Genomic DNA, 21,893 nt, shown 5'->3' with positions numbered 1-21,893 from the left:
ATCTATCTATCTATCTATCTATCTATCTATCTATCTATCTATCTATCTCTAGCACTCTCTCACTCACTCTCTCATGGCTTGAGGTTGTGGCACTCTGTCTCTCACCTCTGACTAACCCCAGTCCTTTATTGTCACTCAAAAAAGGAGGTAGAAAGAGAGACATTGAATAATCATTACCATATGTGTCAAATTCAAAAGGATGATGACATCTCACAAAGAATTAAGATTCTTCACCAAAGTTTCAAGCTTCCCTTTTCGCAGGCCCATGGCAAAAATAAAAATTGCAGATGTATCATTATTTAAACTTTAACTTTACGTTTATAATACTTCTGAGCTCAAAGCTCCAAGGTCAGCAACTTGTGTTTTTTCCTGTGAGCCTCTATTAATACATGACATGGGCAAAAGTGTCAGACAGTGGTTAGAAAGAATCAGGTTAATCTTTTAACTCAGCAATTTCACTAGCTTCTGCTTCTGTACATTGCACACAATGACTCTCCTAAGAGTCCCACTATTTTGATTTAGTTTTACTAGCATATGATTTTATGTATTCTTTCATGTCTTATGTTTTCTTTTATGTCTTCTTTCAGAGGCCTAAAAGTTTACTTGCTTATCCATTCTTATCCAAACTAGACCATTCTCAAATGTTGTCAAAAATTCATTTCATAACTTCAGTAGCCTTTTCCTTTCTAAATTAAAGCATCCCGTGTTTGTGTTCCCTTATTCCATTTTTCCCTTACCCCATGATTGTGTCTCTCATACTAATGATTTTCATAGTTCCAGTAAGTTCCTTCTCTCTCTGGTAATGGTTATGACTCTAGCAGTACATGGTGTTGCTTCATTTTCTAACTTATTCCTAGACATAATTTCTTCAGACTTTCTTTTGAGGTCAAATGTTGATCTGAAACTACCACTGTGCAGCTACTACATTGTTCCCAAAATGAGAGAGCCTCCAGGATTGGTAGGTTAGTTTCCCAGAAGTTCTTTTACAGCATGCAACTGGGCCATTAAGACTGTGCTGAGCTGTCCCCCAGTGCCTCAATTTTTATTGTCTAAGAGTTATCACATCAAGGAACATCTAGTTTCACAGAAATCACCAGAGCAGGAAAAAGAAATAAAGCCAAATATAATAGAATAATTATGCACACCAAGGCCAACTGAACTGAACTGAACTGAACTGAACTGAATAGTCATGCACAAATGAAATATGTATAGCCATTGTCCAGGGCAGAGGTCAGAAGAAATGGGAATAATTTTTTTTTACAAAAGAGCTGCCCAAAGGCTTCTAAGATATCACCATCCAGGCCTGCTGTGGACAGTTCCTTATTTCTGATGGCAGATGCCCTGGAGGGATGTAGTTCCTGCTTCTCTGGGTCCCAGATATCATCCATATCATGGTATGCTGTCCTCAGCACTTAAGGGTTCGAGAAATGGCTTTGCACTTAAGAGCGCTCTTCCAAAGGACTCATATATTAGACAGCTCTGTGGTGATTTGAGTATGAATGACCTCCATAGACTCATGTGTTTGAATTCTTAGCCCATAAGGAATAGCACTATTAGGAGGTATGGCCGTGCTGGAGGGAGTGTGCTACTATAGGTCAGGCTTTGAGGTCCCAGAAGCTCAAGTCAGTTTCTCACTGCTGCCAATGGAACTCTCAGCATTTTATCCAGCACCATGCCTGCATGTTACCATGTTTCCCTCAATAATGATAATAGACTTAACCCCTGAACTGTAAGCCAGCCCCAAATAAATATTCTTCATTATAAGTATCGCTGTGGTTGTGGTGCCTCTTCACAGAAATAAAATCCTAACACAAGCTCTCAACTGTCTGTGACTCCAGCTTGAGAGGATCTAGTACATTCTTGTGTCCCTATGGACACTTCACTCATATGTAGGTATACACACAGAGAACCAAAAATAAGTAAAAGAAACAACTTTTCTTACCTAAAAGCATTTCCTTTCTCTTTACAGCCAAAGTACAGAGATAAATAATGGTCTCAAAACATTACAAAAAAATTATGATCATGATATAATAAAAACACATTAGCATCATCTGTAACCCTTACTATGCTTTTGTATGCCTTTAAGTAGGTAAGCAGATTTTTAAGTGAACATTAGAGTGGAACTTAACTTAGACTTGGTCAAGATCTTAAGTAACCATGACAAAACAAGTAATTTGGGCTAGAAGAATGGTCAGTGGTTAAAATCACATAGTGTTCCTGTACAGGATATAAACTTGGTTCCCAGCATCCACATGAGGCAGCTAACAACTACCAGTAGGAAGAACTCTCTGTGGGCACTTGAACTTACATACATATAAAATCACAAGTAATTATAAACTGAACATCATTCAAAAACTATTAATCTTATGAAGCAACTACAAATTTCATTGTTTAATTTTGTTATATTGCTTATGCCATTATATAGTATCCAAATCTCATTTAGGATCTTTTATGCATACCTTTCAATTGATAATATTTCCAAGTGAATTAACATATTTATCACATAAGAGAACATGGAATGCTAAGTGGCAACTTTATATATATATATTTTTTGTTACATCGTTCTCTCTCTTTTTTTTAAATGTGAACCGAAGGCATTATAAGTTTGGTAATGCTCAATAACAAGATGCCCATACAATCAAAAGTGTAACTCAATACCCAACATAGATATACCAACTATCTTTGACTGGCAGAGACACGAGAATATCTACCTCCATGTGCCCCCACCCTGGTCTCCTAGCTCCTCCTCCTCTCCTTACTCCTCCCCTTCCTTTCTTTACTCCTCCCACCATAGCTCCTCCTACATATCACCCTTCCTGTTAAGATGAAACTTTTCTCTCAAAGTACAACTAGAGCATAACTATACCAATTTGTATCAGTAAGGTACAAGATAGACCTAATACCCAGTCTAACATTTTTTGACTAACCAGAACCTCTGGCATCTCTCCTAACTAAAAGACTTAGTTCTGAACCTGGCTTTTTTCTTGGCTTTAGAATGAATGTCATCTGAAAATCATCCTCTCAAGTCTTTTCTCTCAAAGTAAATAGCCGGGATTGCCTATGAGATTATAAGTCTTCAACCCTGTCAGAAATCCAGAATGACTGAATTAACAGAAATTATGGAAACACAAAGCATAGCTTCTAAAACTTAGCCAATTTAGAGAGACCACTAAACACCTGGAGAGTCCTTATACTACAAAATGTTGGAGCATCCGATCTTCAGCCTTCTGGCCCAGGATCATCTGAAAGACCTAGTGATACAGAATTATTAAGGCCTGATTACTCTGTCTTGGCAGATATAATCAGTCGACTATCCACAAGTGTGTCCTTTCCTGGACAGTAATTTGTTTGTAGATGAAAAGAGGCAATTCTTGCCTAGTGGCTGTCTCACCCCAACTGGAATAACTCCAAAGATGTTCAATTTCTTAGAATCCAAGACAGGAAGCTGTCAGGAACAGATAGGTCTCTAGTGAAAATGTACCTTAATGCAGAAATGATTATAATGTCAATTCTGTGGACTTATGATGTTTTGAAAACCAACTATTCATGTAAGGAAATCTGGACTGTTGTCTGTTAACTCCTCTCAGTTATTTCTAAATGAAATATAGAAAACACCCCAACAATAAACTCAGAGCCATGAATTTGCTATAGGCCCTTAACTCACAGGCTAACCATCTCAAATCAGTTTTAAAAAAAGTTAAAGAAGGACTGGGCCTAAGCCTTGTATTCCTAAATGTGTTATATAGGCACAATGCCTACGAGAGTAACAATATAAATCTCACTTTTATATCAAAAAGAAACTCGTACCAATGAAAACCTTAAATTTGAAGTCAAAGTAAATTTTGTACCATTTAAGAAATTATAACTTCAGCTTAATAACAATTACACAGATTTCTACCAATAGGTTATGGCTATGCAATAAATCCTAGCTATTCCTCCCTGTTCCAACAAAACCACTACTTTTCCCTAGAAAGACAGCCCAGTATTAACCACCTAAGTCCCCAAGCTCAGAGAATAGGGGTACTGACTCTTCATTAACTTCTTCAAGCTGATATTAGAAGAGGGGCGGGGGGAAGAGTAGATTGATAAGCCTCTGACGTCTATGTCTTCACTGCATTCAGCCGAGATTCCAGAACATCAGAGGTTCGAGCAGGTCTGCTCAGCTTGCTTGATGAATACACCAAGGCTGTGTGTTCTGCAATATACAATTCTCAAAACAAATTTTAGTATCAAGATTTTTTTGTTTGAATTCTGGAATCCAGTTTTCTGGTGGCCTGTCTCTATCATATCTAATCTATATAATTCTGGGAGTTTCTCTGAAGGTGTGCTCTCACCATCCTCCCATTCCCGCCTCCCTGCTCTCAAATTCCCCAAAACTAGGGAATCCAAAGTATTGGGTACCAAGGCCCTCCACTTCCACTGATGCCTGACAAGGCCACCCTCAACTACCTATACAGGTGGAGCCATGAGTCCCTCCCTTTGTGTTCTCGGGCTGGAGGTTTTAGAATGGCTACTCCAGCATGTTTCTTAGGACCATTTGCTTAAAAAAAGTTTTCCAGCCTTTTACTCTAAGGTAGTGTCTGTCTCTGTCACTGAGGTGGGTTTCCTGTATGCAGCAAAATGCTGGGTCCTGTTTGTGTATCCAGTCCATTAGCCTATGTCTTTTTATTGGGGAGTTGAGTCCATTGGTGTTAAGAGATATTAAGGAAAGGGGATTGTTGCTTCCTGTTATTTTTGCTAATAGTGGAGGCATTGTTTGTGTGGTTATCTTCTTTTGGGTTTGTTGGAAGAGGATTACTTTCTTGCTCTGTCTAGGGTATAATTTCTCTCCTTGTATTGGAGCTTTCCTGTTAATATCCTTTGTAATGCCGGGTTTGTGGAAAGATATTGTGTAAATTTGGTTTTGTCATGGAATATCTTGGTTTCTCCATCTATGGTAATTGAGAGCTTTGCTGGGTATAGTAGCCTGGGCTGGCATTTGTGTTCTCTTAGGGTCTGTATGATGTCATTCCAGGATCTTCTGACTTTTATAGTATCTGTTGAGAAGTTTGGTGTAATTCTTATAGATCTGCCTTTATATGTTACTTGGCCTTTTTTCCTTACTGCTTTTAATATTTTTCTTTGTTTTGTGCATTTGGTGTTTTGATTATTAAGTGACGGGAGGTATTTTTTTTCTGGTCTAGTCTACTTGGCGTTCTGTGGGCTTCTTGTATGTTTATGGGCATCTTGTTCTTTATGTTAGGGAAGTTTTCTTCTATAATTTTGTTGAAGGTATTTACTGGCCCTTTAAGTTGTGAAATCTTCACTCCCATCTATACCCATTATCCTTAGGTTTGGTCTTCTCATTGTGTCCTGGGTTTCCTGTATGTTTTGTGTTAAGAACTTTTTCCATTTTGCATTTTCTTTGACAGCTGTGTCAATATTTTCTATGATATCTTCTGCACCTGATTCTCACTTCTATCTCCTGTATTCTGCTGGTGATGCTTGCATCTATGATTCCTAATTTTTTTCCTAGGTTTTATATCTCTAAAGTAGTCTCCCTTTGTGATTTCTTCATTGTTTCTACTTCCATTTTTTATGTCCTGGATGGATTTGTTCAATTCCTTCACCTGCTTGGTTGTGTTCTCTTGTAATTCTTTAAGGGAATTTTGTGTTTCCTCTTTAAGGGCTTCTACCTTGTTTGCATGTGTTCTCCTCAAATTCTTTGAGACTGTTATTTATGTCCTTTTTAAAGTCTTTTATCATCATCATTAGAAGTGATTTTAAATTTGAATCTTGCCTTCCTGGTGATATGGGGAGTTCAGGACTTTCTAACACGAGAGAACTATGTTCTAATGATGCCAAGTACCCTGGGTTGCTGATGCTTATGTTCTTGTGCTTGCCTTTCACCATCTGGATCACCTTAGCACTACCTGCCCTGTCTCTGACTGGAACCTGTCTTTCCTATTATCCTGGTTGTTTCAGAACTGTGTGGGGTGGGTGTTACTACTGGAGTTAGAGCTGGGACCTAAGATCTACTCAGTGCTTGGTTCCAGACAGGAAGGAACCAGTGCTCCAGGCCAGGAATGAATTCCTCAGTCCCAGTGAGTCCCAGTTACTCCCTGTTTGGGGAGGAGGGAGTTGCTGTCTCCTTAGCTAAGAAACTGCCTGGGTTAGAGCTCCTGGGAGGTCCACTTCCTCTTGGTTTTGTGAGATTGGGTGCAGTGCAGCTGCCCGGGATCTTCTCAGTGCCTAAGTGGCAGTTTTTAAAGTATTGTCAGTTTTATTAAGGTGTTATAGTCATGACAGGAAAAGGACCTGATAAAATAAAATAGCAAAGTAAATACTTTGGAAGCAAAAATAAGCACAAGTTTTTGAACTCACAAACCTTTTGAACTCAAAACAAGTGAGGCACAAGAACCAGAAAGAACACATCAATATCCACTTGGGCAAGCAAGACTAGACAATGGTCCCAAGGGCCCAGATAATACCTAGCATCAAACCAAGTGATTTCTTATTAATCCTGTGATTAGGTATAAAAAAATGACAACAACCAACAGAAAGAAAATAAAGGAAAAACAACTACTTCACCATTTTGGGTCAAATTTGAAGCAAGTGTTGTTAAATATTAAACACTAAGAGAAAGACTTTGTTTAGGATCATTCCCCAGAACTTCCTACCCGAGAATGTCCTAGAACCATGAGTTGCAGGGGCTTAGAAGGCCAAATTGATAGGCCACTGCAATTTCCCATGAGGCTCTGTCACTCCTTAGAAACTATAGTTCCCAGCATTCAAGGAATTTACCTGGTTCCTGGGATGATGGGACTTATGGGTTAATTTTGGGCATTACAATAGCCTGAACTCCCTCCATACTCACCTGTCTTATGCACTTAATAAAGTTCTAGGCAATAAAAAAGGTTGAACTTGCAAATATATATCCTGTTTTAGTTAAAATATAAAATACTTTGTAAAATAACCTGGTAAAACTGGTAACTAGTTATAATAAAGAACTCATTTTTGAAACTAAATTTGAGTTAAGTTAAATGCTAAAAAAAAAAATTACAATGTTTAGAGTTTAGGACAGATCTAAAGATGAATTCTAAAATAGTTCTCTCCTCATCTCATCCTCTGACCTGGCTTCTTTTTCTCCATTGTATAATTTTCCTTGAGTAGCCTTTTCTCTTTTAACTCTCATGCTTACATTCAGATGCCTTTATTATATAAACCAACCTGAAAATTCCTTTTACTCTTTGACCCAGAAATTTCAGCTTAACCTGAATCAAGGCCCCCTCAGCTTGAGAAAATTCCTCAGGATGTTAAAAACAAACAATAAAGCTACCTCTAGAGAATGAAGCATAGCTGATGAGTCTCCCTGTCTGTCATTTGGATTATCAGTCCAATTAAACCTGAGTTCTGTGCCCTTTGCTTCCCTAGTCCTCCATGCTCCCTCCCCTTCCCCTTCCCCTTCCCCCTGCCAGAGACAGGGTTTCTTTGTGTAGCCCTGGCTATCCTGGAACTCACTCTGTAGACCAGGCTGATCTAGAACTCACAGAGATTTTCCTGCCTCTACCTGGGGTTAAAGGCATGTGCCACCATGCACAGTGCTTGTTTTTCCTAACTAGAAGCCTTGAGAAGGTTAGAAGCCACTGACTTCAAACTTAGACATTTCCTAGACCCATCCATACACTACTCCTGAACTGTATGTAGTTTATGGTTTAGGGATCCTGGAATGTCAAGCTTTATAGAACTAAATAAGTTCCATGTGTCTGGCCTCCCTGGCTAGCACACAATAAAAACAATGGACACTAATCCCCTGGGGAATCTATGACAGGAGGAGAGAGTAACAGTCAGAAGGGGAACTTGTCTCCCTGACAGAGACTTCACATAGTCCTATCAACTTGTCAGACTGTCTTACTGGAAGAGACTGAAGCCCAGATAGCAATGGGATCCAAGGTGTGACCTCATCTTGACCCAGACTGCTGACTTTGATCTCCTGTCAGGCCCACCATAGATGTTTTGAAGAGATTGTTGGATCTCTTTGTCCCTCTTCCCAATGTGACCTCATTGAAAAAAAAAAACTCCTTGTTCTGCTTTCCATTTTTAATTTGGCTCTTTTAACTGGTTTATTGAAGAAGTGTGGCCAGACATGATTTGGCAAAAGTTGTGACTTTCAAGTGTGAGATCATCAAAGATAAATAAGTAAAAGACACAAAAAAAGAGATGATTCCCAAGTGGCAGCCTCACATGGAATACTACTGTTCAGCTAAATCCTTCTGTAGAAGGTGCAATATGCTATAGTTGGGCCTTCATGACCCTCTACTAAGATACCTTAATTTACCAAGGAATAAAAGGCACTACCAAATATTGGGACTCCAGTGCTGACCCTGACATTATAAATGATCTACTACTGAGAGGTCACCTGACTTTCAGGGCGAATCTATCACCACCATCCACTAGATGTTTCTTTAACCCCAAACAAAGAATATTCCAAACAGAAACTGAGGCCTGCAACAGAGATTTTTTTCTGTTATTTTTTTTAAACCTACAGCCTGATATTTCTATCAATGTATTTAAAATATATTTTGATGTCACACCAACCCCAGTAGAATCTGTGTGATATGTTCCACAGACTGAGGCAACAACTTAAAAAAAAAAAAAAAAAAGGAGGCCTTCTGGAACAGGTTGTGGAAATCTTGGCCAGAACAAAATATTGAGCAGTAGTTCTCATGACAATTTATCTGTTTTTTCTTCTTCTATTCATTTTCTTGTTTACAAGATGTTCCTGATAGCCTAGGCTGAAATTTTAATTGAGAAAAATGGATAAGAAACCATCCCTCAAGATGAGGTCACTAGCCATGACCTTATCTCCAGGAAAACCAGTACTTTACTTCATAAATCGTTTACAAAATTACAATATAGTATTATGATAAATAAAAACTTTTCCAACAAAATTTCATATAGCTATATGGGTGTTGTCAAAAGTGGGCTTTTGTATATGGTAAAGAAAGTCTTAAATAAAAAAGAATTGAAATAGTTTCAATTTACACCTTGAAGATTCACAAAAGAATAGTTATTAAATGTTAAATAATAACTGATCATAAAAATTTATTAACCTGCTCTTGAAAATATGCTATTAGCCTTGGATGGGTTTGTGCTTTACTGTGCCAAATAACAATGATGTTATCTGTCCTATCCATGACTGTTTCACTAAACACATCTTCTAAGAGTTGTAATACTTGTTTCATTATGTATAAAAATGCTTGCTTGAAAGCTGCAAAATACACTCAGATTCAAACTGCCTCTGTGTTTGTTTCTGTTTGTTACCACTGAATCCTTACCTACCAAGCCTTCAAGGACCCTCATCCCAGAGACTCCCATATCTGGCTGGGGTGGCCCGTGGCACTTTGATTTATATGTTTTTGATTTTGTTTTTCGGTTTTGGTGACAGGATTTTTCTGTATATTCTTGACTGTTCTGGAACTCCATCTGTAGACCAGGCTGGCCTTGAACTCAGAGATTTATCTGTATCTACCTAATGAGTTCTGGGATTAGAGTCATGTACCATCACTGTCCAATTTGTTATGTTCCTAATATAAAAATAAACTTGGGGACATGAAGTTTGGGATATCTCATTGTCCCTATAAGATAGGATAATTTTTACATCAGCTTTAACACCTAAACTTGGAGCCAAAAAAAACCAATAAGCTCTAACCAGAGAATATAATGTCCAAAATTAACTGGTAAGTTCACCTGTTGATGGACCAGGTAACTTCATGGGATGCTGGGAATTATGGTTCTTGAGAAATGGCAAGGTCTCATGGGACAGTATGGTGGCCTCTAGGTTTGTTCTTTTTAGCCCATGCAACACATGGTTGGAGCTCATTCTCAGGTGGGAAATTCTGGAAAATGGTTCTGACCAAAGTATGTCTCCTACTCAGTATTGAATATTTAATAAGGCTTGTTTCATACTTGGCCCAAAATGTTGGAATTGATTTTTCTGGCAAGTCACAGGATTGATAGTTATTTTCTTTAGAGCTCCCCATTTTTCCAAATGTTTGTAATTCAGTATTCATCACATGTAAAGCTACCTGAAATACTAGACGGCAATTATCTCCAAGTACTCCCATCTTTTTAGAGAAAGAAAGGAAGAAAGGAAGAAAGAAAGAAGGAAGGAAGGAAGACAGAAAGAAGAGGGGGGGGGAGATTGAGAACTTTGGGAATAAATGTCTCAGCTTTTACTCCTGGACTGCTTTCTTTCACTGAGTCATGGTGTTATGTAGCATGTTTATACAAACATGAAGGGCCTCTTAGCTGAAACTAATCTCTTCTTATGTGTCTTCCTGCACAAGCCATCAGACATCTTTCTGACTCAAAATCAGGGTGTATTTCTTGGGTTTCCCTATGAGGCTGATGCATGCCATGGAATATTCCCTCTGAATGAGGCTGATGCATGCCATGGAATATTCGCTCTGACACCTCCACTATTTTAGGTGGGAGGGAACATGTGCCTCTTATCATTGGCATCTTTATCAATTAGGTGTTCATGAAACATTTAGGTCACAGGAAAAGCAGTAGAAAAATGGAGAATTAGACATTTGAGGAGGAATTTCAGAAAGCAGAGGCCCAATGATAATAAATTAAAATATTTCAAAGACAAAAAATACCTGAAACTAAAATTCCATTGACGTTCCAAAACGAACAAAATCCAAAAATGCCTTTAAGATCCAAGAGCAAGTAAACAAACATGTCTAGGAAATAAAATGTCTAGACCAAAAGTCTTTCAAATTAAATAAATAAACTAGATGCCTTAAACAAGATGTTTTGAAAGTAGACCACAAAAGGTGTTGTAGGGCAGATCTCATGCCTGGGTCACTCGGGGGCGGCCTGGGTGTGGGCGTGGGCCAGAGCCCATGCGCCCACACACAGATGTCAGGGCTGTCTCGGGACGGCGGGCGTGCAGAGCCGACCGGGGAGAAAAAGGCTTCTCATCCCCTGTCCAGTGAGCTGGCGTGTAGTAACAAGAGACACAGGACACAAGCCTCGTGGCTAACTAGAGTACAGAGAGCGCTGGGGCAGACGAACAACTTCTCTCCCTCCCCCTGCCCTGCGTGGACAGGGGCGCGCGCAAGCCTTGACTTACTTGAATGAAGAGTCCAGAATTTAAGAGACATGTGACGATTTAAAATATGTTGATTTATTAACAGATGATGGGCTTGGGTGGTAAATGATGAAACGCTCTCCCGAAAAATGTCGGAAGGTGTCTTGCTTATATATTGGAAACGGAGGAGAAGGGCGGAGCCAGGGAAATCTTGAGGCAGAGATTTGTTCTCTCCGCCCCCTCTCTGGGCTCTGGGGAGTGTGGCCAAATTACAGTCCCACAAGGTGTATATCAAATTAAGGTCCTTAACTAACCAACACAGAATAAACAAATGGACAAGTGACCAAACCAAGGAAGATCCAGAATCCAGATAAAAACTCATCAACAACATATCTGAGGAACTATCACCAAATGGCCTCTGATCCTCAAACACAAGGTAGGAGAAGGTTGGGGAACAGAACCAGGTAATGTCAATACTGTCAACACCCTCTTTGATGCTAGTTCACTTCCTAAGTGAGATATCCTGACACAAGGATATCTGAGAGGTAAGGCTCTGAACAATGTTCTAGTAGGGTGTCTTTCATTATATGAGATTCTGCATGACAATCAGATGGGTTGTAAAATAATGTTTTCACATAATTTAAACATATAATATAAAACATAATCAGATGAAAATGTTTTAAAGAATGTGTATTACTGAGTGACAACAATAAAAAAAGCAAATTCTCAGAGATTACTATTCCCCACAGATGGAAATGGGTCCTTTTATATCAGTTGGGGAAAGTTACTTGATCATATCTCATGGGCCATTTGTGTGTTGTCATATCTGTATAGACAGGAAGTGGACATCTCATTATCCTGATAAGAAAAACATTTACAGCAATGTTTGTCCTTCCTGAGCTTGTCTACTTGGGTGAAGCCCAAGGGCATCAGGATTTATGTTCTAAATATTTGTATAAGATAGCCAAGGTTCCTAAGTCAAACCCCAAGTGAGATGGGTTGTAATTGTTAAAGGTTGGGTGATTTGTTTCTATTCTTGGCCTTTTTGTCTTTGCATTTCCCCTGGCAGAACCATGAAGGAAATCACTGAAAAAGATTAAAGTGTTTCTTCTGCCCTACAACTAAGAGGAGGTTTAAGATATGTGCAGAAAAGGGACTGGGTGACATCGTTGGTCTGTCATAGGGTTGTGGTGGCTATCGAAGACTACACTGTAAGAGTACTTTGATGAAAAGACTGCCAAGATGGAGACCTACTGCAACAGTGGTTCCACAGATACGTCTTCTGTCATCAATGCTGTCACACATACCCTGACCGCCACCACTCCTTATACCTGCTATCATCCCATGGACTACTACTGGTGGCTGCAGATGCAGACCATGACCTATTTTCCCAGAGCCATCTCTGACAAGCTCTACATACACTGAAGAGCTGAAGAGGTCCCTGCGACCTCCTCCAGGGAACCTGATGGGAGGGAGAAGGATGAGAGAAGGGAGTTCATACAGTTACCTTTTGATTAGCTATTGTGGATTACCCACTGTCTTAGTAAGACCTATTTTAAGCTTACTTGTTCAATGTGATGAATGGTGTGGCCTTCACAAATATGGGGGCACAGGTGGGTGGCTTTAAACCTCAGGGCCAATATGGTGCTTCTATCTATCTCCAGTTGATTTTATATAAATATTTGTGGGGAAATATCTTTATATTAAAGACAAATTATTACAACAGAATTCAAAATAATTTTCAAGCCAAACATCCATTCAAAATATGTATCCCATTTGATCCTTAAGTCTCATGAGTAAACAGAACAGAATTAAAAACAAAAACAAAACAAAAAAAAGAGAGTGCACTTCTTTATTACTAAGGGAACTTTAGAAGCCAATGTGAACATAGGACTTTGCCCAGGGGTTTCCTTTGTTACTGACTGTGGTTACCTTGCTGACTTTGAAAGGCATCTCCCTAGTATCCTATTTGTTAAATGACATCTCCCAGTTTCCTTTGTAGTAGATGGCATTCACAAAAGACCAGCCAAATGTTTGAATTTACTGTATCTGGAGACAGCAACTCTCTAATTACATCTGAAAGAATGAATTAACACACAACAACAAAAAAAAAGTAATTAAAAACTGGTGGTACTTTGGGTGAGACTGGCCCCCATAGGCTCATATATTTGCATGATCAGTCCTTAGTTGAACTGTTTGGGAAGGATTAATAGGTATGGCATGGTTGGAGGAGGTATACTGTTGGGAGTGTTCTTTGAGATTTCTGAAACCCTCAGCAGGCCCAGTCTTTCCTCTCCTCTCCTCTCCTCTCCTCTCCTCTCCTCTCCTCTCCTCGCCGGGCCGCGCCGCGGCGCTCCGCTCCTCTCCTCTCCTTCTCTCTCTCTCAATATCTCTCTCTCTCTCAATATCTCTCTCTCTCTCTCTTTCTCCCTCTCTCTCTCCCTCTCTCTCTCTCTCTCTCTCTCTCTCTCTCTCTCTCTCTGTCTCTAGGCCTTTAGATCTGAATGTAAAGCTCTCACTCTCAATTACTGTCCTAATAACCATGCCTGTCAGCCTCCTCCATGATGATCATGAAGTAATTCTTCTAAAACTGTAAGCAAGCCTCCACTGTGATGCTTCCTTTTATAATAGTTGCCTTGGTCATGATGTCTCTTCACAGCAACAGAACAGTAAGCACAGGACCCAACTAGCTAGCAGAGTTTGCTGATACATTCATTCAAAGGGATCATAAACAAATAGTGCTACCTACGGCTCTGGAGTGCAGATTCCTGATTTAGAGCTAAAGAGGTAGATCAACATTAGACTACTTTACTTTAGTTTGCATACTCAAGTCCTTGAGTTCAATCCTCAGGCAAGTCAAACAGAAGTTCTTATTTAAGAACAAAAGGTAAATATTGTTTACATTTGAAGATCTTGTGAAAGTGCTAACAATATTATTAGCAACAACAGACTGCAAAGCCAGGCATCATAGCACATGCTTTCAATACTTGGACTTGAGAGACAGGCTTATCTCTGAGTTCAAGGCCAGCTTGGTCGGGATAGGCAAGGCTAGACAGTCAGACCCTGTCTCAAAGAATAAGAGCAAAAATAAAAATAAAGACTAGATACAGAAGATTGTCCTTGCAGTTGAGGGCTCTTGCTAACAAACCTGAAGACCTGAGTAGAATCCCAGGACACACTGGTAGAAAGAAAAAAATCAAATCTGTGAGTGGTCCTAACTTCAGGTATGCACAGACACAGAGACACACAACTAACAAGCACACACACAAACAAAAACACATAAATGTACCATTATTTTTCAAAATAGATTGTTTAATGGGGATGGAGTGTGGGTCAGTGGAAGAGGAGTTGCTGCTCAGCCTACTCAGGGCTTAGGAGTCAAATCTCAGCACTAAAAACAAACAAAATAGAGTAATTTTGTGTTCACATCTGTCTATTTGGCTACCCAGTTATTGATGTGCTGACAGAACTGCTCTGTAGCAGCCTTAAAACCCATCTTTTTCTACTCTGCTTCATAGAACTTGTAGCAGAAATCATTAAAACACTGAGACAGAGCAATATACTCATGAAAGTGATTAGCACCAACAGCCTCCTTCCCAATGCACAAAAAAACAGAAAATCAGATGTACAGATGTGGTTTGCGAACAAATATTCAGAAAAGTATAAAATCCAGCTATGGGGCCATGGAGGGATGACTTGGTTTCTGGTGTGGCACAGGCCTCAAACCCCGACCCCAGTTGAGCAACAGCAGGTGTTCAGCAATGCCCCCAGACCTCATGCTCCTGACACACCATTAACCTGCACTTTGCAGTCACATAGGGCAATGCAGCCCTTTCCAAAGAAGGGTCACCTAACACAGGTAGAGTGCATGACTATAGGCTTCAGCCTCAAAAGCTTTCCATATTAACGAGATACCTAAAGGCCAGAGGGTGTAGCTAACTAAGTATTCTTTCCCAGACCCTCCTTCCTTCTCCCTCCCTATTTAAGTCAGGCCCACCCTGACTTAAGTGGGGGTACCGCCAGACCATCTACATCCTGCCATGAAAATAAAGCTATGGAAGTATGGACTTTCAGGTGTCTTTTGGGGCCTGCCATGGAGTTCTGTCATGGAGGCCTGCCTCAACAAATAAGCTAGCCAAGCAGCCACTCAGCCAAGTGAGTAACCAAGGAATCCCTCTTCTATAGGGTGTAGTCCAGAGCTCTCCTTCTCTCTCCCTTGCTTCTCTCAGCATGCAAGCTGGTCGCACCTGCACGCCTCTCGCCTCTGTTCTGCCCCGCTTCCCAAAGGTGTCTGGGAGCCACAGAATTGAGGCCAGTTGGTCCCCAGCCGCCTCCTATCCCAGGGATCCCCACTCGAGAGCCCTACCCCGTCCCCCACAGAACCTCAGACTGAGAACTTCCCACACCAGATGAGGCCCCAGTGGCTTCTCACAGCCCAGTACCAGTGCTGTGTGAGGAAGCTAATCAGGCAAACTTCCCGCACGTGCTTCTGCTTCTCCCCGTGGGCAGCGTCTCCTTGAGCCGCCAGGGCAGAAGATATGTGCGTCCCACAACTCAACACAACAGAGATCCACACCCCCACACAGGCCATCATTTTCCCACATCCAGCCTTCCTGTTTCTGGCTTTCTTTAACCTTAGTTTATGAATGAGGTAAAATGTTGGTTGGATTAAAAAACATGATGAACAGCAGTAGGCTCAAGGAGGTAAATGGGAGCATTTTCAGATGCAGGTCACTCTAAGAGGTCACCACAATTGCAAAGTGAGGATTAATCCCACAAGAGCTGTGACACCTCTGTGCTGTGCACAGGCTGGATCTTCTACCATAGTTTCCCATGTTAACAGTGACACCAAAGTGCACCATTCAAAATAGTGTCATCTATAGCTAGAAAACACTAGGGAAATAGATTTAGAAGCTGTAAAACTGTGTATATCACTTTAATTTATTTTACTTCATTATATGGAATTTTGTGGGACCATGAATGATAGCATGGTCCCCAGTTGAGCTAAGTCTAGGAGCTCTGGAGACCCTACAGGGATAGAGGAAGCTTTGCCTGCTCCCAGGCACCAGGCCTCTGTCACTAGCCACAGTCCCCCATAGATTTGTGGCCATCAGTCACATAAGGGCAATACCTGAAGTACTCCACATGTAGATGAGGAAAAGTGACCTGTGGTTGCATACACTCAAGACAGATCTCCATTGTAATGAGGTACCTAAAAGGCCTGGAAAGCTTAGCCAATAAGCTTTCCTTCCTAGACTTTCCTTCCTTCAAAAGGTATTTAACCTCAGGCCCACCCTGAGAAGTGGGGTATGGTTTTACACATCCACTTTCTGCCATGATAATAAATGCCATGCAATTATGGACTGCCTCTTTTCATCGGGATCCGCCATGGGGAGCCATGGAGATGGGCTTTGCATAGAGAGCCCCTGTCTAATCTCCTGTAGAAGGCCTCTCTGCACTCCCAGACACTGCCACCATCAAACCCAAGACTGCAACCATCAAGCCAAGGACTCTCTTAGTGAAACCAGCAGGAACTCCCACTTTCCCTCTCCCCGACACCAGGCTACATTCAGCCCATGGGTCACCATTCCATTCTCAGCTCTTCAGCAACTTCCAGCTGTGCATGGATGTCCAAGAGCCTGAGAACCAGACAGCCCTGGCCTCCTCACAGGCCCAGGGACCACTAAACCATCTCCAGCTATCCTGCGCCTCAGAGTGAGCTTTCCCACCCACAGAGCAGTGTCCTGGGTCTTCCCTACAGCCCCAACACTGCCCAGTGACAGAGTGGGTTAAGTGCAGGCAGCTCCAATGTGCTGCCTCCCCTGAGCAGCCATACCCTGTGGCAGATAGCACACAGGACCCATAAGCCTACAGAATTTGAATAGCTATGTGTCCATGGTCACCACATCATGCAGCTCAGTTGCAGGGGATAAACAGATCACAAAAACATAGCCTGTGTTAGGGTGTTGCTCAGTGGCTCATTACAGTAGTAAAGGACTAGCCTGGCCTGCATGGGGCCAAACAGAGAACTGGTCACCAGCACAAGGCAAGTAAAAGAGCAAGCCACTTGCTGATATACTGTATAAAATGACAATGAATTTGATGACTACCCACATTCTGCCATGTTACAAAACTCAATACAGTGTTATTGGCCTGAAAATGCCATTATGCCAGCAGCATATGTGAAATCATTTCTCAATATTTCTGTGAAACATCTCATCTCATGGCTACACACAAATTCCTCATTAAGAGAACTGTATTTTTCATTTGTTTCTTTATGTGTATAAGACAAATGTACATTTCATTTGGGTTTGTGTCTGTGTTAAAGGTTTACATATGTGTATAAGTCTAGGTGACGGCTAGAAGGTAACTTCAGCTTAATAAAGTACTACATGACACTTTCTTCTAGGATTTCAAAACTCTTCCCCAAGACCTTGCTGGCTGTTTTGAGCCTGTACCTTGTGTCAGTCTTGTTCACTTCAGTGAGAAGTGACTGGAAGCCCTGATGGACATCTCCAGCTCCAATGCTACTGTGTTTATCTAAAGAAAGTACCTGAAATCAAAAAAAAATTAAAAACGTATCTTTATCAGACCAAGCTGTATAAAAAGAGTCAAAACTAAGCTCATGCTCACAATTTTACAGATCCCTGCTGCCACTCAAAGACATACCTAGTTACAAATGAAATACATAAAACATTCCCTCTCTAGGGTCCTACTTGTGTCCTGTCAGGCTTTGCCTGAGAATGAATGACCTTTCAAAAACCCAGTAATTCATATTCACTAATGATGCTATGGCTTCAAGCATGGCTACCAACCAGACATGCTATCACTCAAGTGAACCTGGTTTCTGACCTTAGGCCATGCTGTCTCTTCCCTGCTCTTGGGTCTGGCTCTCTCCAGCATGATCTGATGACTGGAATTTAGGAAAGTGACCCTGTTCCAGGCCTGAGCTTTAAAAGGCCTGGAAGTTGCCACATTTGTGCTCTTGTTTCCAGCTAACTTAGTAAAAAGATATCCAAACTACATATAAAATCCTGGACTATTTATGCTATGCTATTGGGCTATCACAAAACATACTTGAAAGAAGAGTACCCCAGGCAAGAGTGAACATGCTAGATACACCTAAGCCAGACCTTAGATAGACCTTCTTAGATTTCCCAAGTCTACTTAAAAACTACATGAATGACTTCAGCAGATAAACTACCTATTAGTATATGTGATATTTTGAGAGAGGGAGGGAGAGAGGGAGAGAGAGAGAGAGAGAGAGAGAGAGAGAGAGAGAGAGAGAGAGAGAGAGAGAGGGAATTGAAGGTAACCTCTAGGCCCCATATCTCTCCAATAAGGAGGACAGCTGAGGAAGAAACAAGCAAATTTATCTTATTTTTAAAAGATGCTAAGAACTAATCAAGAATGCAAAGTTTTGACACAAGATGGTCAAGGATTAGGACAGACTGGTCTCAACCATAAGTAGGAATGAATCAAATATCCATAAACTTGAGTAAAAGAGACTGGACACACACACTTGGGTGTGAACAGAATTGCTACAGCTCAGAGACTGCAATATATCCTTTCTTCCATGCGCTGAATGTATTCTCCCAAATTGGCACATTGACATCTGACACCCAGTTCCTCAGACTATGACTGAATCTGGAATTAAAATTTTATAGGGACAATGAAGTTTAAAAGAAATCATTAAGAGAGCTAAATCCAATCTGTGATCAGAAAAGCTGATCATGACATAGACATCCAGGAGATGTAGGGTTCTGTTTTTAAAACCTACTTTTAGTGAGGGTTCTCAAATGTTCCAACTCCACTGCTATCCCACAGTCAAAAGGGAGAAAAGATGGTAAACAGGACAAAGGGATGTGGACCTGTTTAGAAGTAGTTTGGGGGGGCAGTTTCAATCTCTGTTTGTCAGGATACCAGCAGTCTAGTTTAGTAGTGTCAGGATACTAAACCTGAATCAGAGGTGGTGGCATAATCCAGGAGAATTGGCCAGGCCTCCACAGAAAATGCATGAGTCAACAAGAGCTACCAGAACCAGGCATGACTCCAAGGGAAGTTCTCTGTCATGCCTATCTCAATAAAGTGAAGATCAACAAAGACTGAAGACCAATGTTCTAATGCCAGCTATGCAAGTGCCCTATCACTGTCAATTGTGTCCTTTTAATACTCTCTTCCAAATATCATTTGTCTTCTTATGGGTCTTTCTTCAACAAAACACCACATGAGTCTACCTCAACAAGATATCCCTTGAGTATGCATCACATGACAAACCAAACACCCCTACTGTGAGATGAAATTCCATTTCCTATTCATAAAATGTCAGCTTTCCAAATCTTGGAATTTTAGTATGCAACTGCTAGAACTACAAGAAAATACTCTCTGTTAAGCCAGACAATCTATAATGTCTGTTACACACTATAGCTAACACTTCAAGATGTGTCCACCATACTGATCTCCACCTTATTCTGGGGCAGCAGGTTTCTGAAGTTCATATACTTCTGCAGATAAAGCACAGAACTCAACAAGATTACCCAAAGTTCTACCCATGGTCTTCCAGGCTAGACTGACCCCATTTGGGAATAAACTTCAAGATCCTAGGAACTTTACCTGTTACATGGTTGAAATTTGTTAGGACCAGACAGCAGATAGTAGAGATCACAGGGCCTTGGTGTCATGCCTTTGGTATGCTTGCACAAAATTAACCATCATATGCACAGTCACCACCAGTAGATCTGGATGTTATACCTAGGGTTCAAATAGGGGTAATAAGTCCTGCCCACCAACACTCCAATCACACCCCTATGCCTTCTGCAAGAGCAATTTGGAATATATGGACAACTTCAACTGACAGTCCACAGTATTTATCTGCTGTATAATGGTGTTAGTTACCTGACTTACCTGTCTTGCAGTGGTTCCCTTTGCTCCCATTAAGATCATAGCCAGAGATGAAGAGATACTCAGGGGTAAGAAAAATATATTTTTTGAGATGTTTTCAGCCAATACTCTCAAAAGTTTTAAGGCAAAAGTAGCATTTGCTTCTGGCAGAGGATCCATAATGGTGAGCCTGGAATGAGGGATTACAGTAAACATCATAAAACATAGTCTAATGTATAGCTTGAATCGTCTCTCTCACCAACACTGTGATGCAATGCTCCAACTCAGTGAACAGGGGACAGATGCAGCATAGTAAGTAAAGGTTACATGCAAAAAGAATCCATCCTTGTCTATATAGCAAATCCAGGCTAGCATGTGTTACATAGTGAAATGCTGTCTCAAAGAAAATAAAGACCTTACAAGCATACTCAATTTTCCTACTTCAATGGCAGAACATGTAACATCTGGTTTCTTTCAGGAGGGAATTAGGGACGTACAACATCTAATTACTTGGATAAGAAATTGAATATTGGTGCTGATTGAAAATACAGGGTTAGGCTGATAAAATGGATGAGTGGGTAAAGTGTACACGATGCAATTTTGACGATCTAAGTTTGGACTCTGAGAAACTGTAAAGCTCAAGAAGGAGGTACATAGTAGTGATCCCAGTCATGGGCAAGTAAGGTGGAATCAAAAACCAACAAACAAAAAACAGCTACTGGGCTTGGGAAATAGCTCAGTGGATTGAGTGACTGCCATGTATATATAGGATTAACAAGGTAGCACATAGTTGCTATCCCAATCATGGGCCAAGGAGATGGAAACAGGAGAATCTCTGGAAGCTCATGGATGGGCCCATAGCCTAGCAAAGGCAGCTGTGAACAAGAGATCCTATCTCACAGAAAGTGACAGGCAGGGACCAACAACTGATGTTGGCCACTGGCCTCCATATATACCTGGAGGAAAAGAGGTGCCTGCACACACCAACACACACACACACAATATACCACAGATATACTCTACATAAAAGGAAACTCCTCCAGCTGCTGCTGTTGGGCACACCAGTGACAAACTCGAAGAGATGGTTTTTCCAAAGTCTTCATGTACCATGGTGTGAATTAGATTTCCATTAAAGTTCTCATGCACTTGAGTCTTCTAAAACACACTTGCACTTGGAGGCATTCATCTGGGCACATGCACACTATTCTTTGCTGTTATTGTATGTATGTGTCACATCAACTGCTGTCTATCACCCAATTTATTGATAGGAATCCACTTTGGATTAGCTGCCTAATGAATGATGCACAGCTCACACCCCTTTGCTAAAATCATCTTATTTTCGAGGCCCCAACATCTTCTTGCTTGTTTATTTGTCCACTCATTTAATGGAATATATTGTCCAATCACATCCTAAGACAGTTTGTCACTAATATAATTTCTGGCATGTATGAAAATATAGTGATTCTTTCATGCCACTGCGTTTTAAACAGGATCTATGAAGGGCATGTGAATGATATCTGAGTCACTTCTTCACTGTTTCCAAGAGAGCAACATTTCTATTCAAATGTCTGATGGCATTCTGATGCCAGACTCATCAACACTCCTCCTTCACCCAACTGTCTGAAATCTTAAACTCATAGATACTCATCGGTGAGCCTCAGATATCCAAATGTCTTGTCATCATCTGGTCACAGCTCATCCATTCATCCATTTTGCTGAAATGAACATTTCAAATGCTCATCCATTAGAAAGGGAACAAGAGAACCTTTCAATCTAGAAATTCAAGAACATGTCCTTTTCACTTTTGTGACAATTTTTAAAGTATTGCTGCTTCCTCACAGACTGACTCCTCTCTCTCTCTATCTCTCTCTCTCTCCCTCTCCCTCTCCCCTCTCCCTCTCCCTCTCCCTCTCCCTCTCCCTCTCCATCTCCCTCT

General features: G+C 40.8%; 2 protein-coding genes across 2 annotated transcripts in view; both read right to left on the bottom strand.

Moving 5' to 3' along the window:
- LOC114617501 (vomeronasal type-2 receptor 116-like) overlaps positions 1-15,668 on the bottom strand; it is a 107,570-nt gene extending 91,902 nt beyond the window's left edge. The window contains exons 1-2 of the mRNA XM_028763088.1: positions 15,520-15,668; positions 12,332-12,539 (exon numbers count right to left, since the gene is read on the bottom strand). Coding sequence (XP_028618921.1) covers positions 12,332-12,539; positions 15,520-15,668 — 357 coding nt within the window. The remainder of the gene's footprint in view (positions 1-12,331; positions 12,540-15,519) is intronic.
- The window catches only part of LOC114617551 (serpin B9-like), a 166,664-nt gene extending 146,524 nt beyond the window's left edge, over positions 1-20,140 (bottom strand). Inside the window, exons 1-2 of the mRNA XM_028763116.1 lie at positions 19,973-20,140; positions 17,536-17,630 (exon numbers count right to left, since the gene is read on the bottom strand). Coding sequence (XP_028618949.1) covers positions 17,536-17,630; positions 19,973-20,137 — 260 coding nt within the window. The 5' untranslated portion in view covers positions 20,138-20,140. The remainder of the gene's footprint in view (positions 1-17,535; positions 17,631-19,972) is intronic.
- Between the last annotated feature and the right edge of the window lie 1,753 nt (positions 20,141-21,893).

This window comes from Grammomys surdaster, unplaced genomic scaffold (genome assembly GCF_004785775.1).
Source record: "Grammomys surdaster isolate TR1022 unplaced genomic scaffold, NIH_TR_1.0 137, whole genome shotgun sequence".
NCBI classification, from domain to species: domain Eukaryota; kingdom Metazoa; phylum Chordata; class Mammalia; order Rodentia; family Muridae; genus Grammomys; species Grammomys surdaster.
Note: the sequence above shows the minus strand (reverse complement) of the source record. Positions and strands in the feature narration are given on the sequence as shown.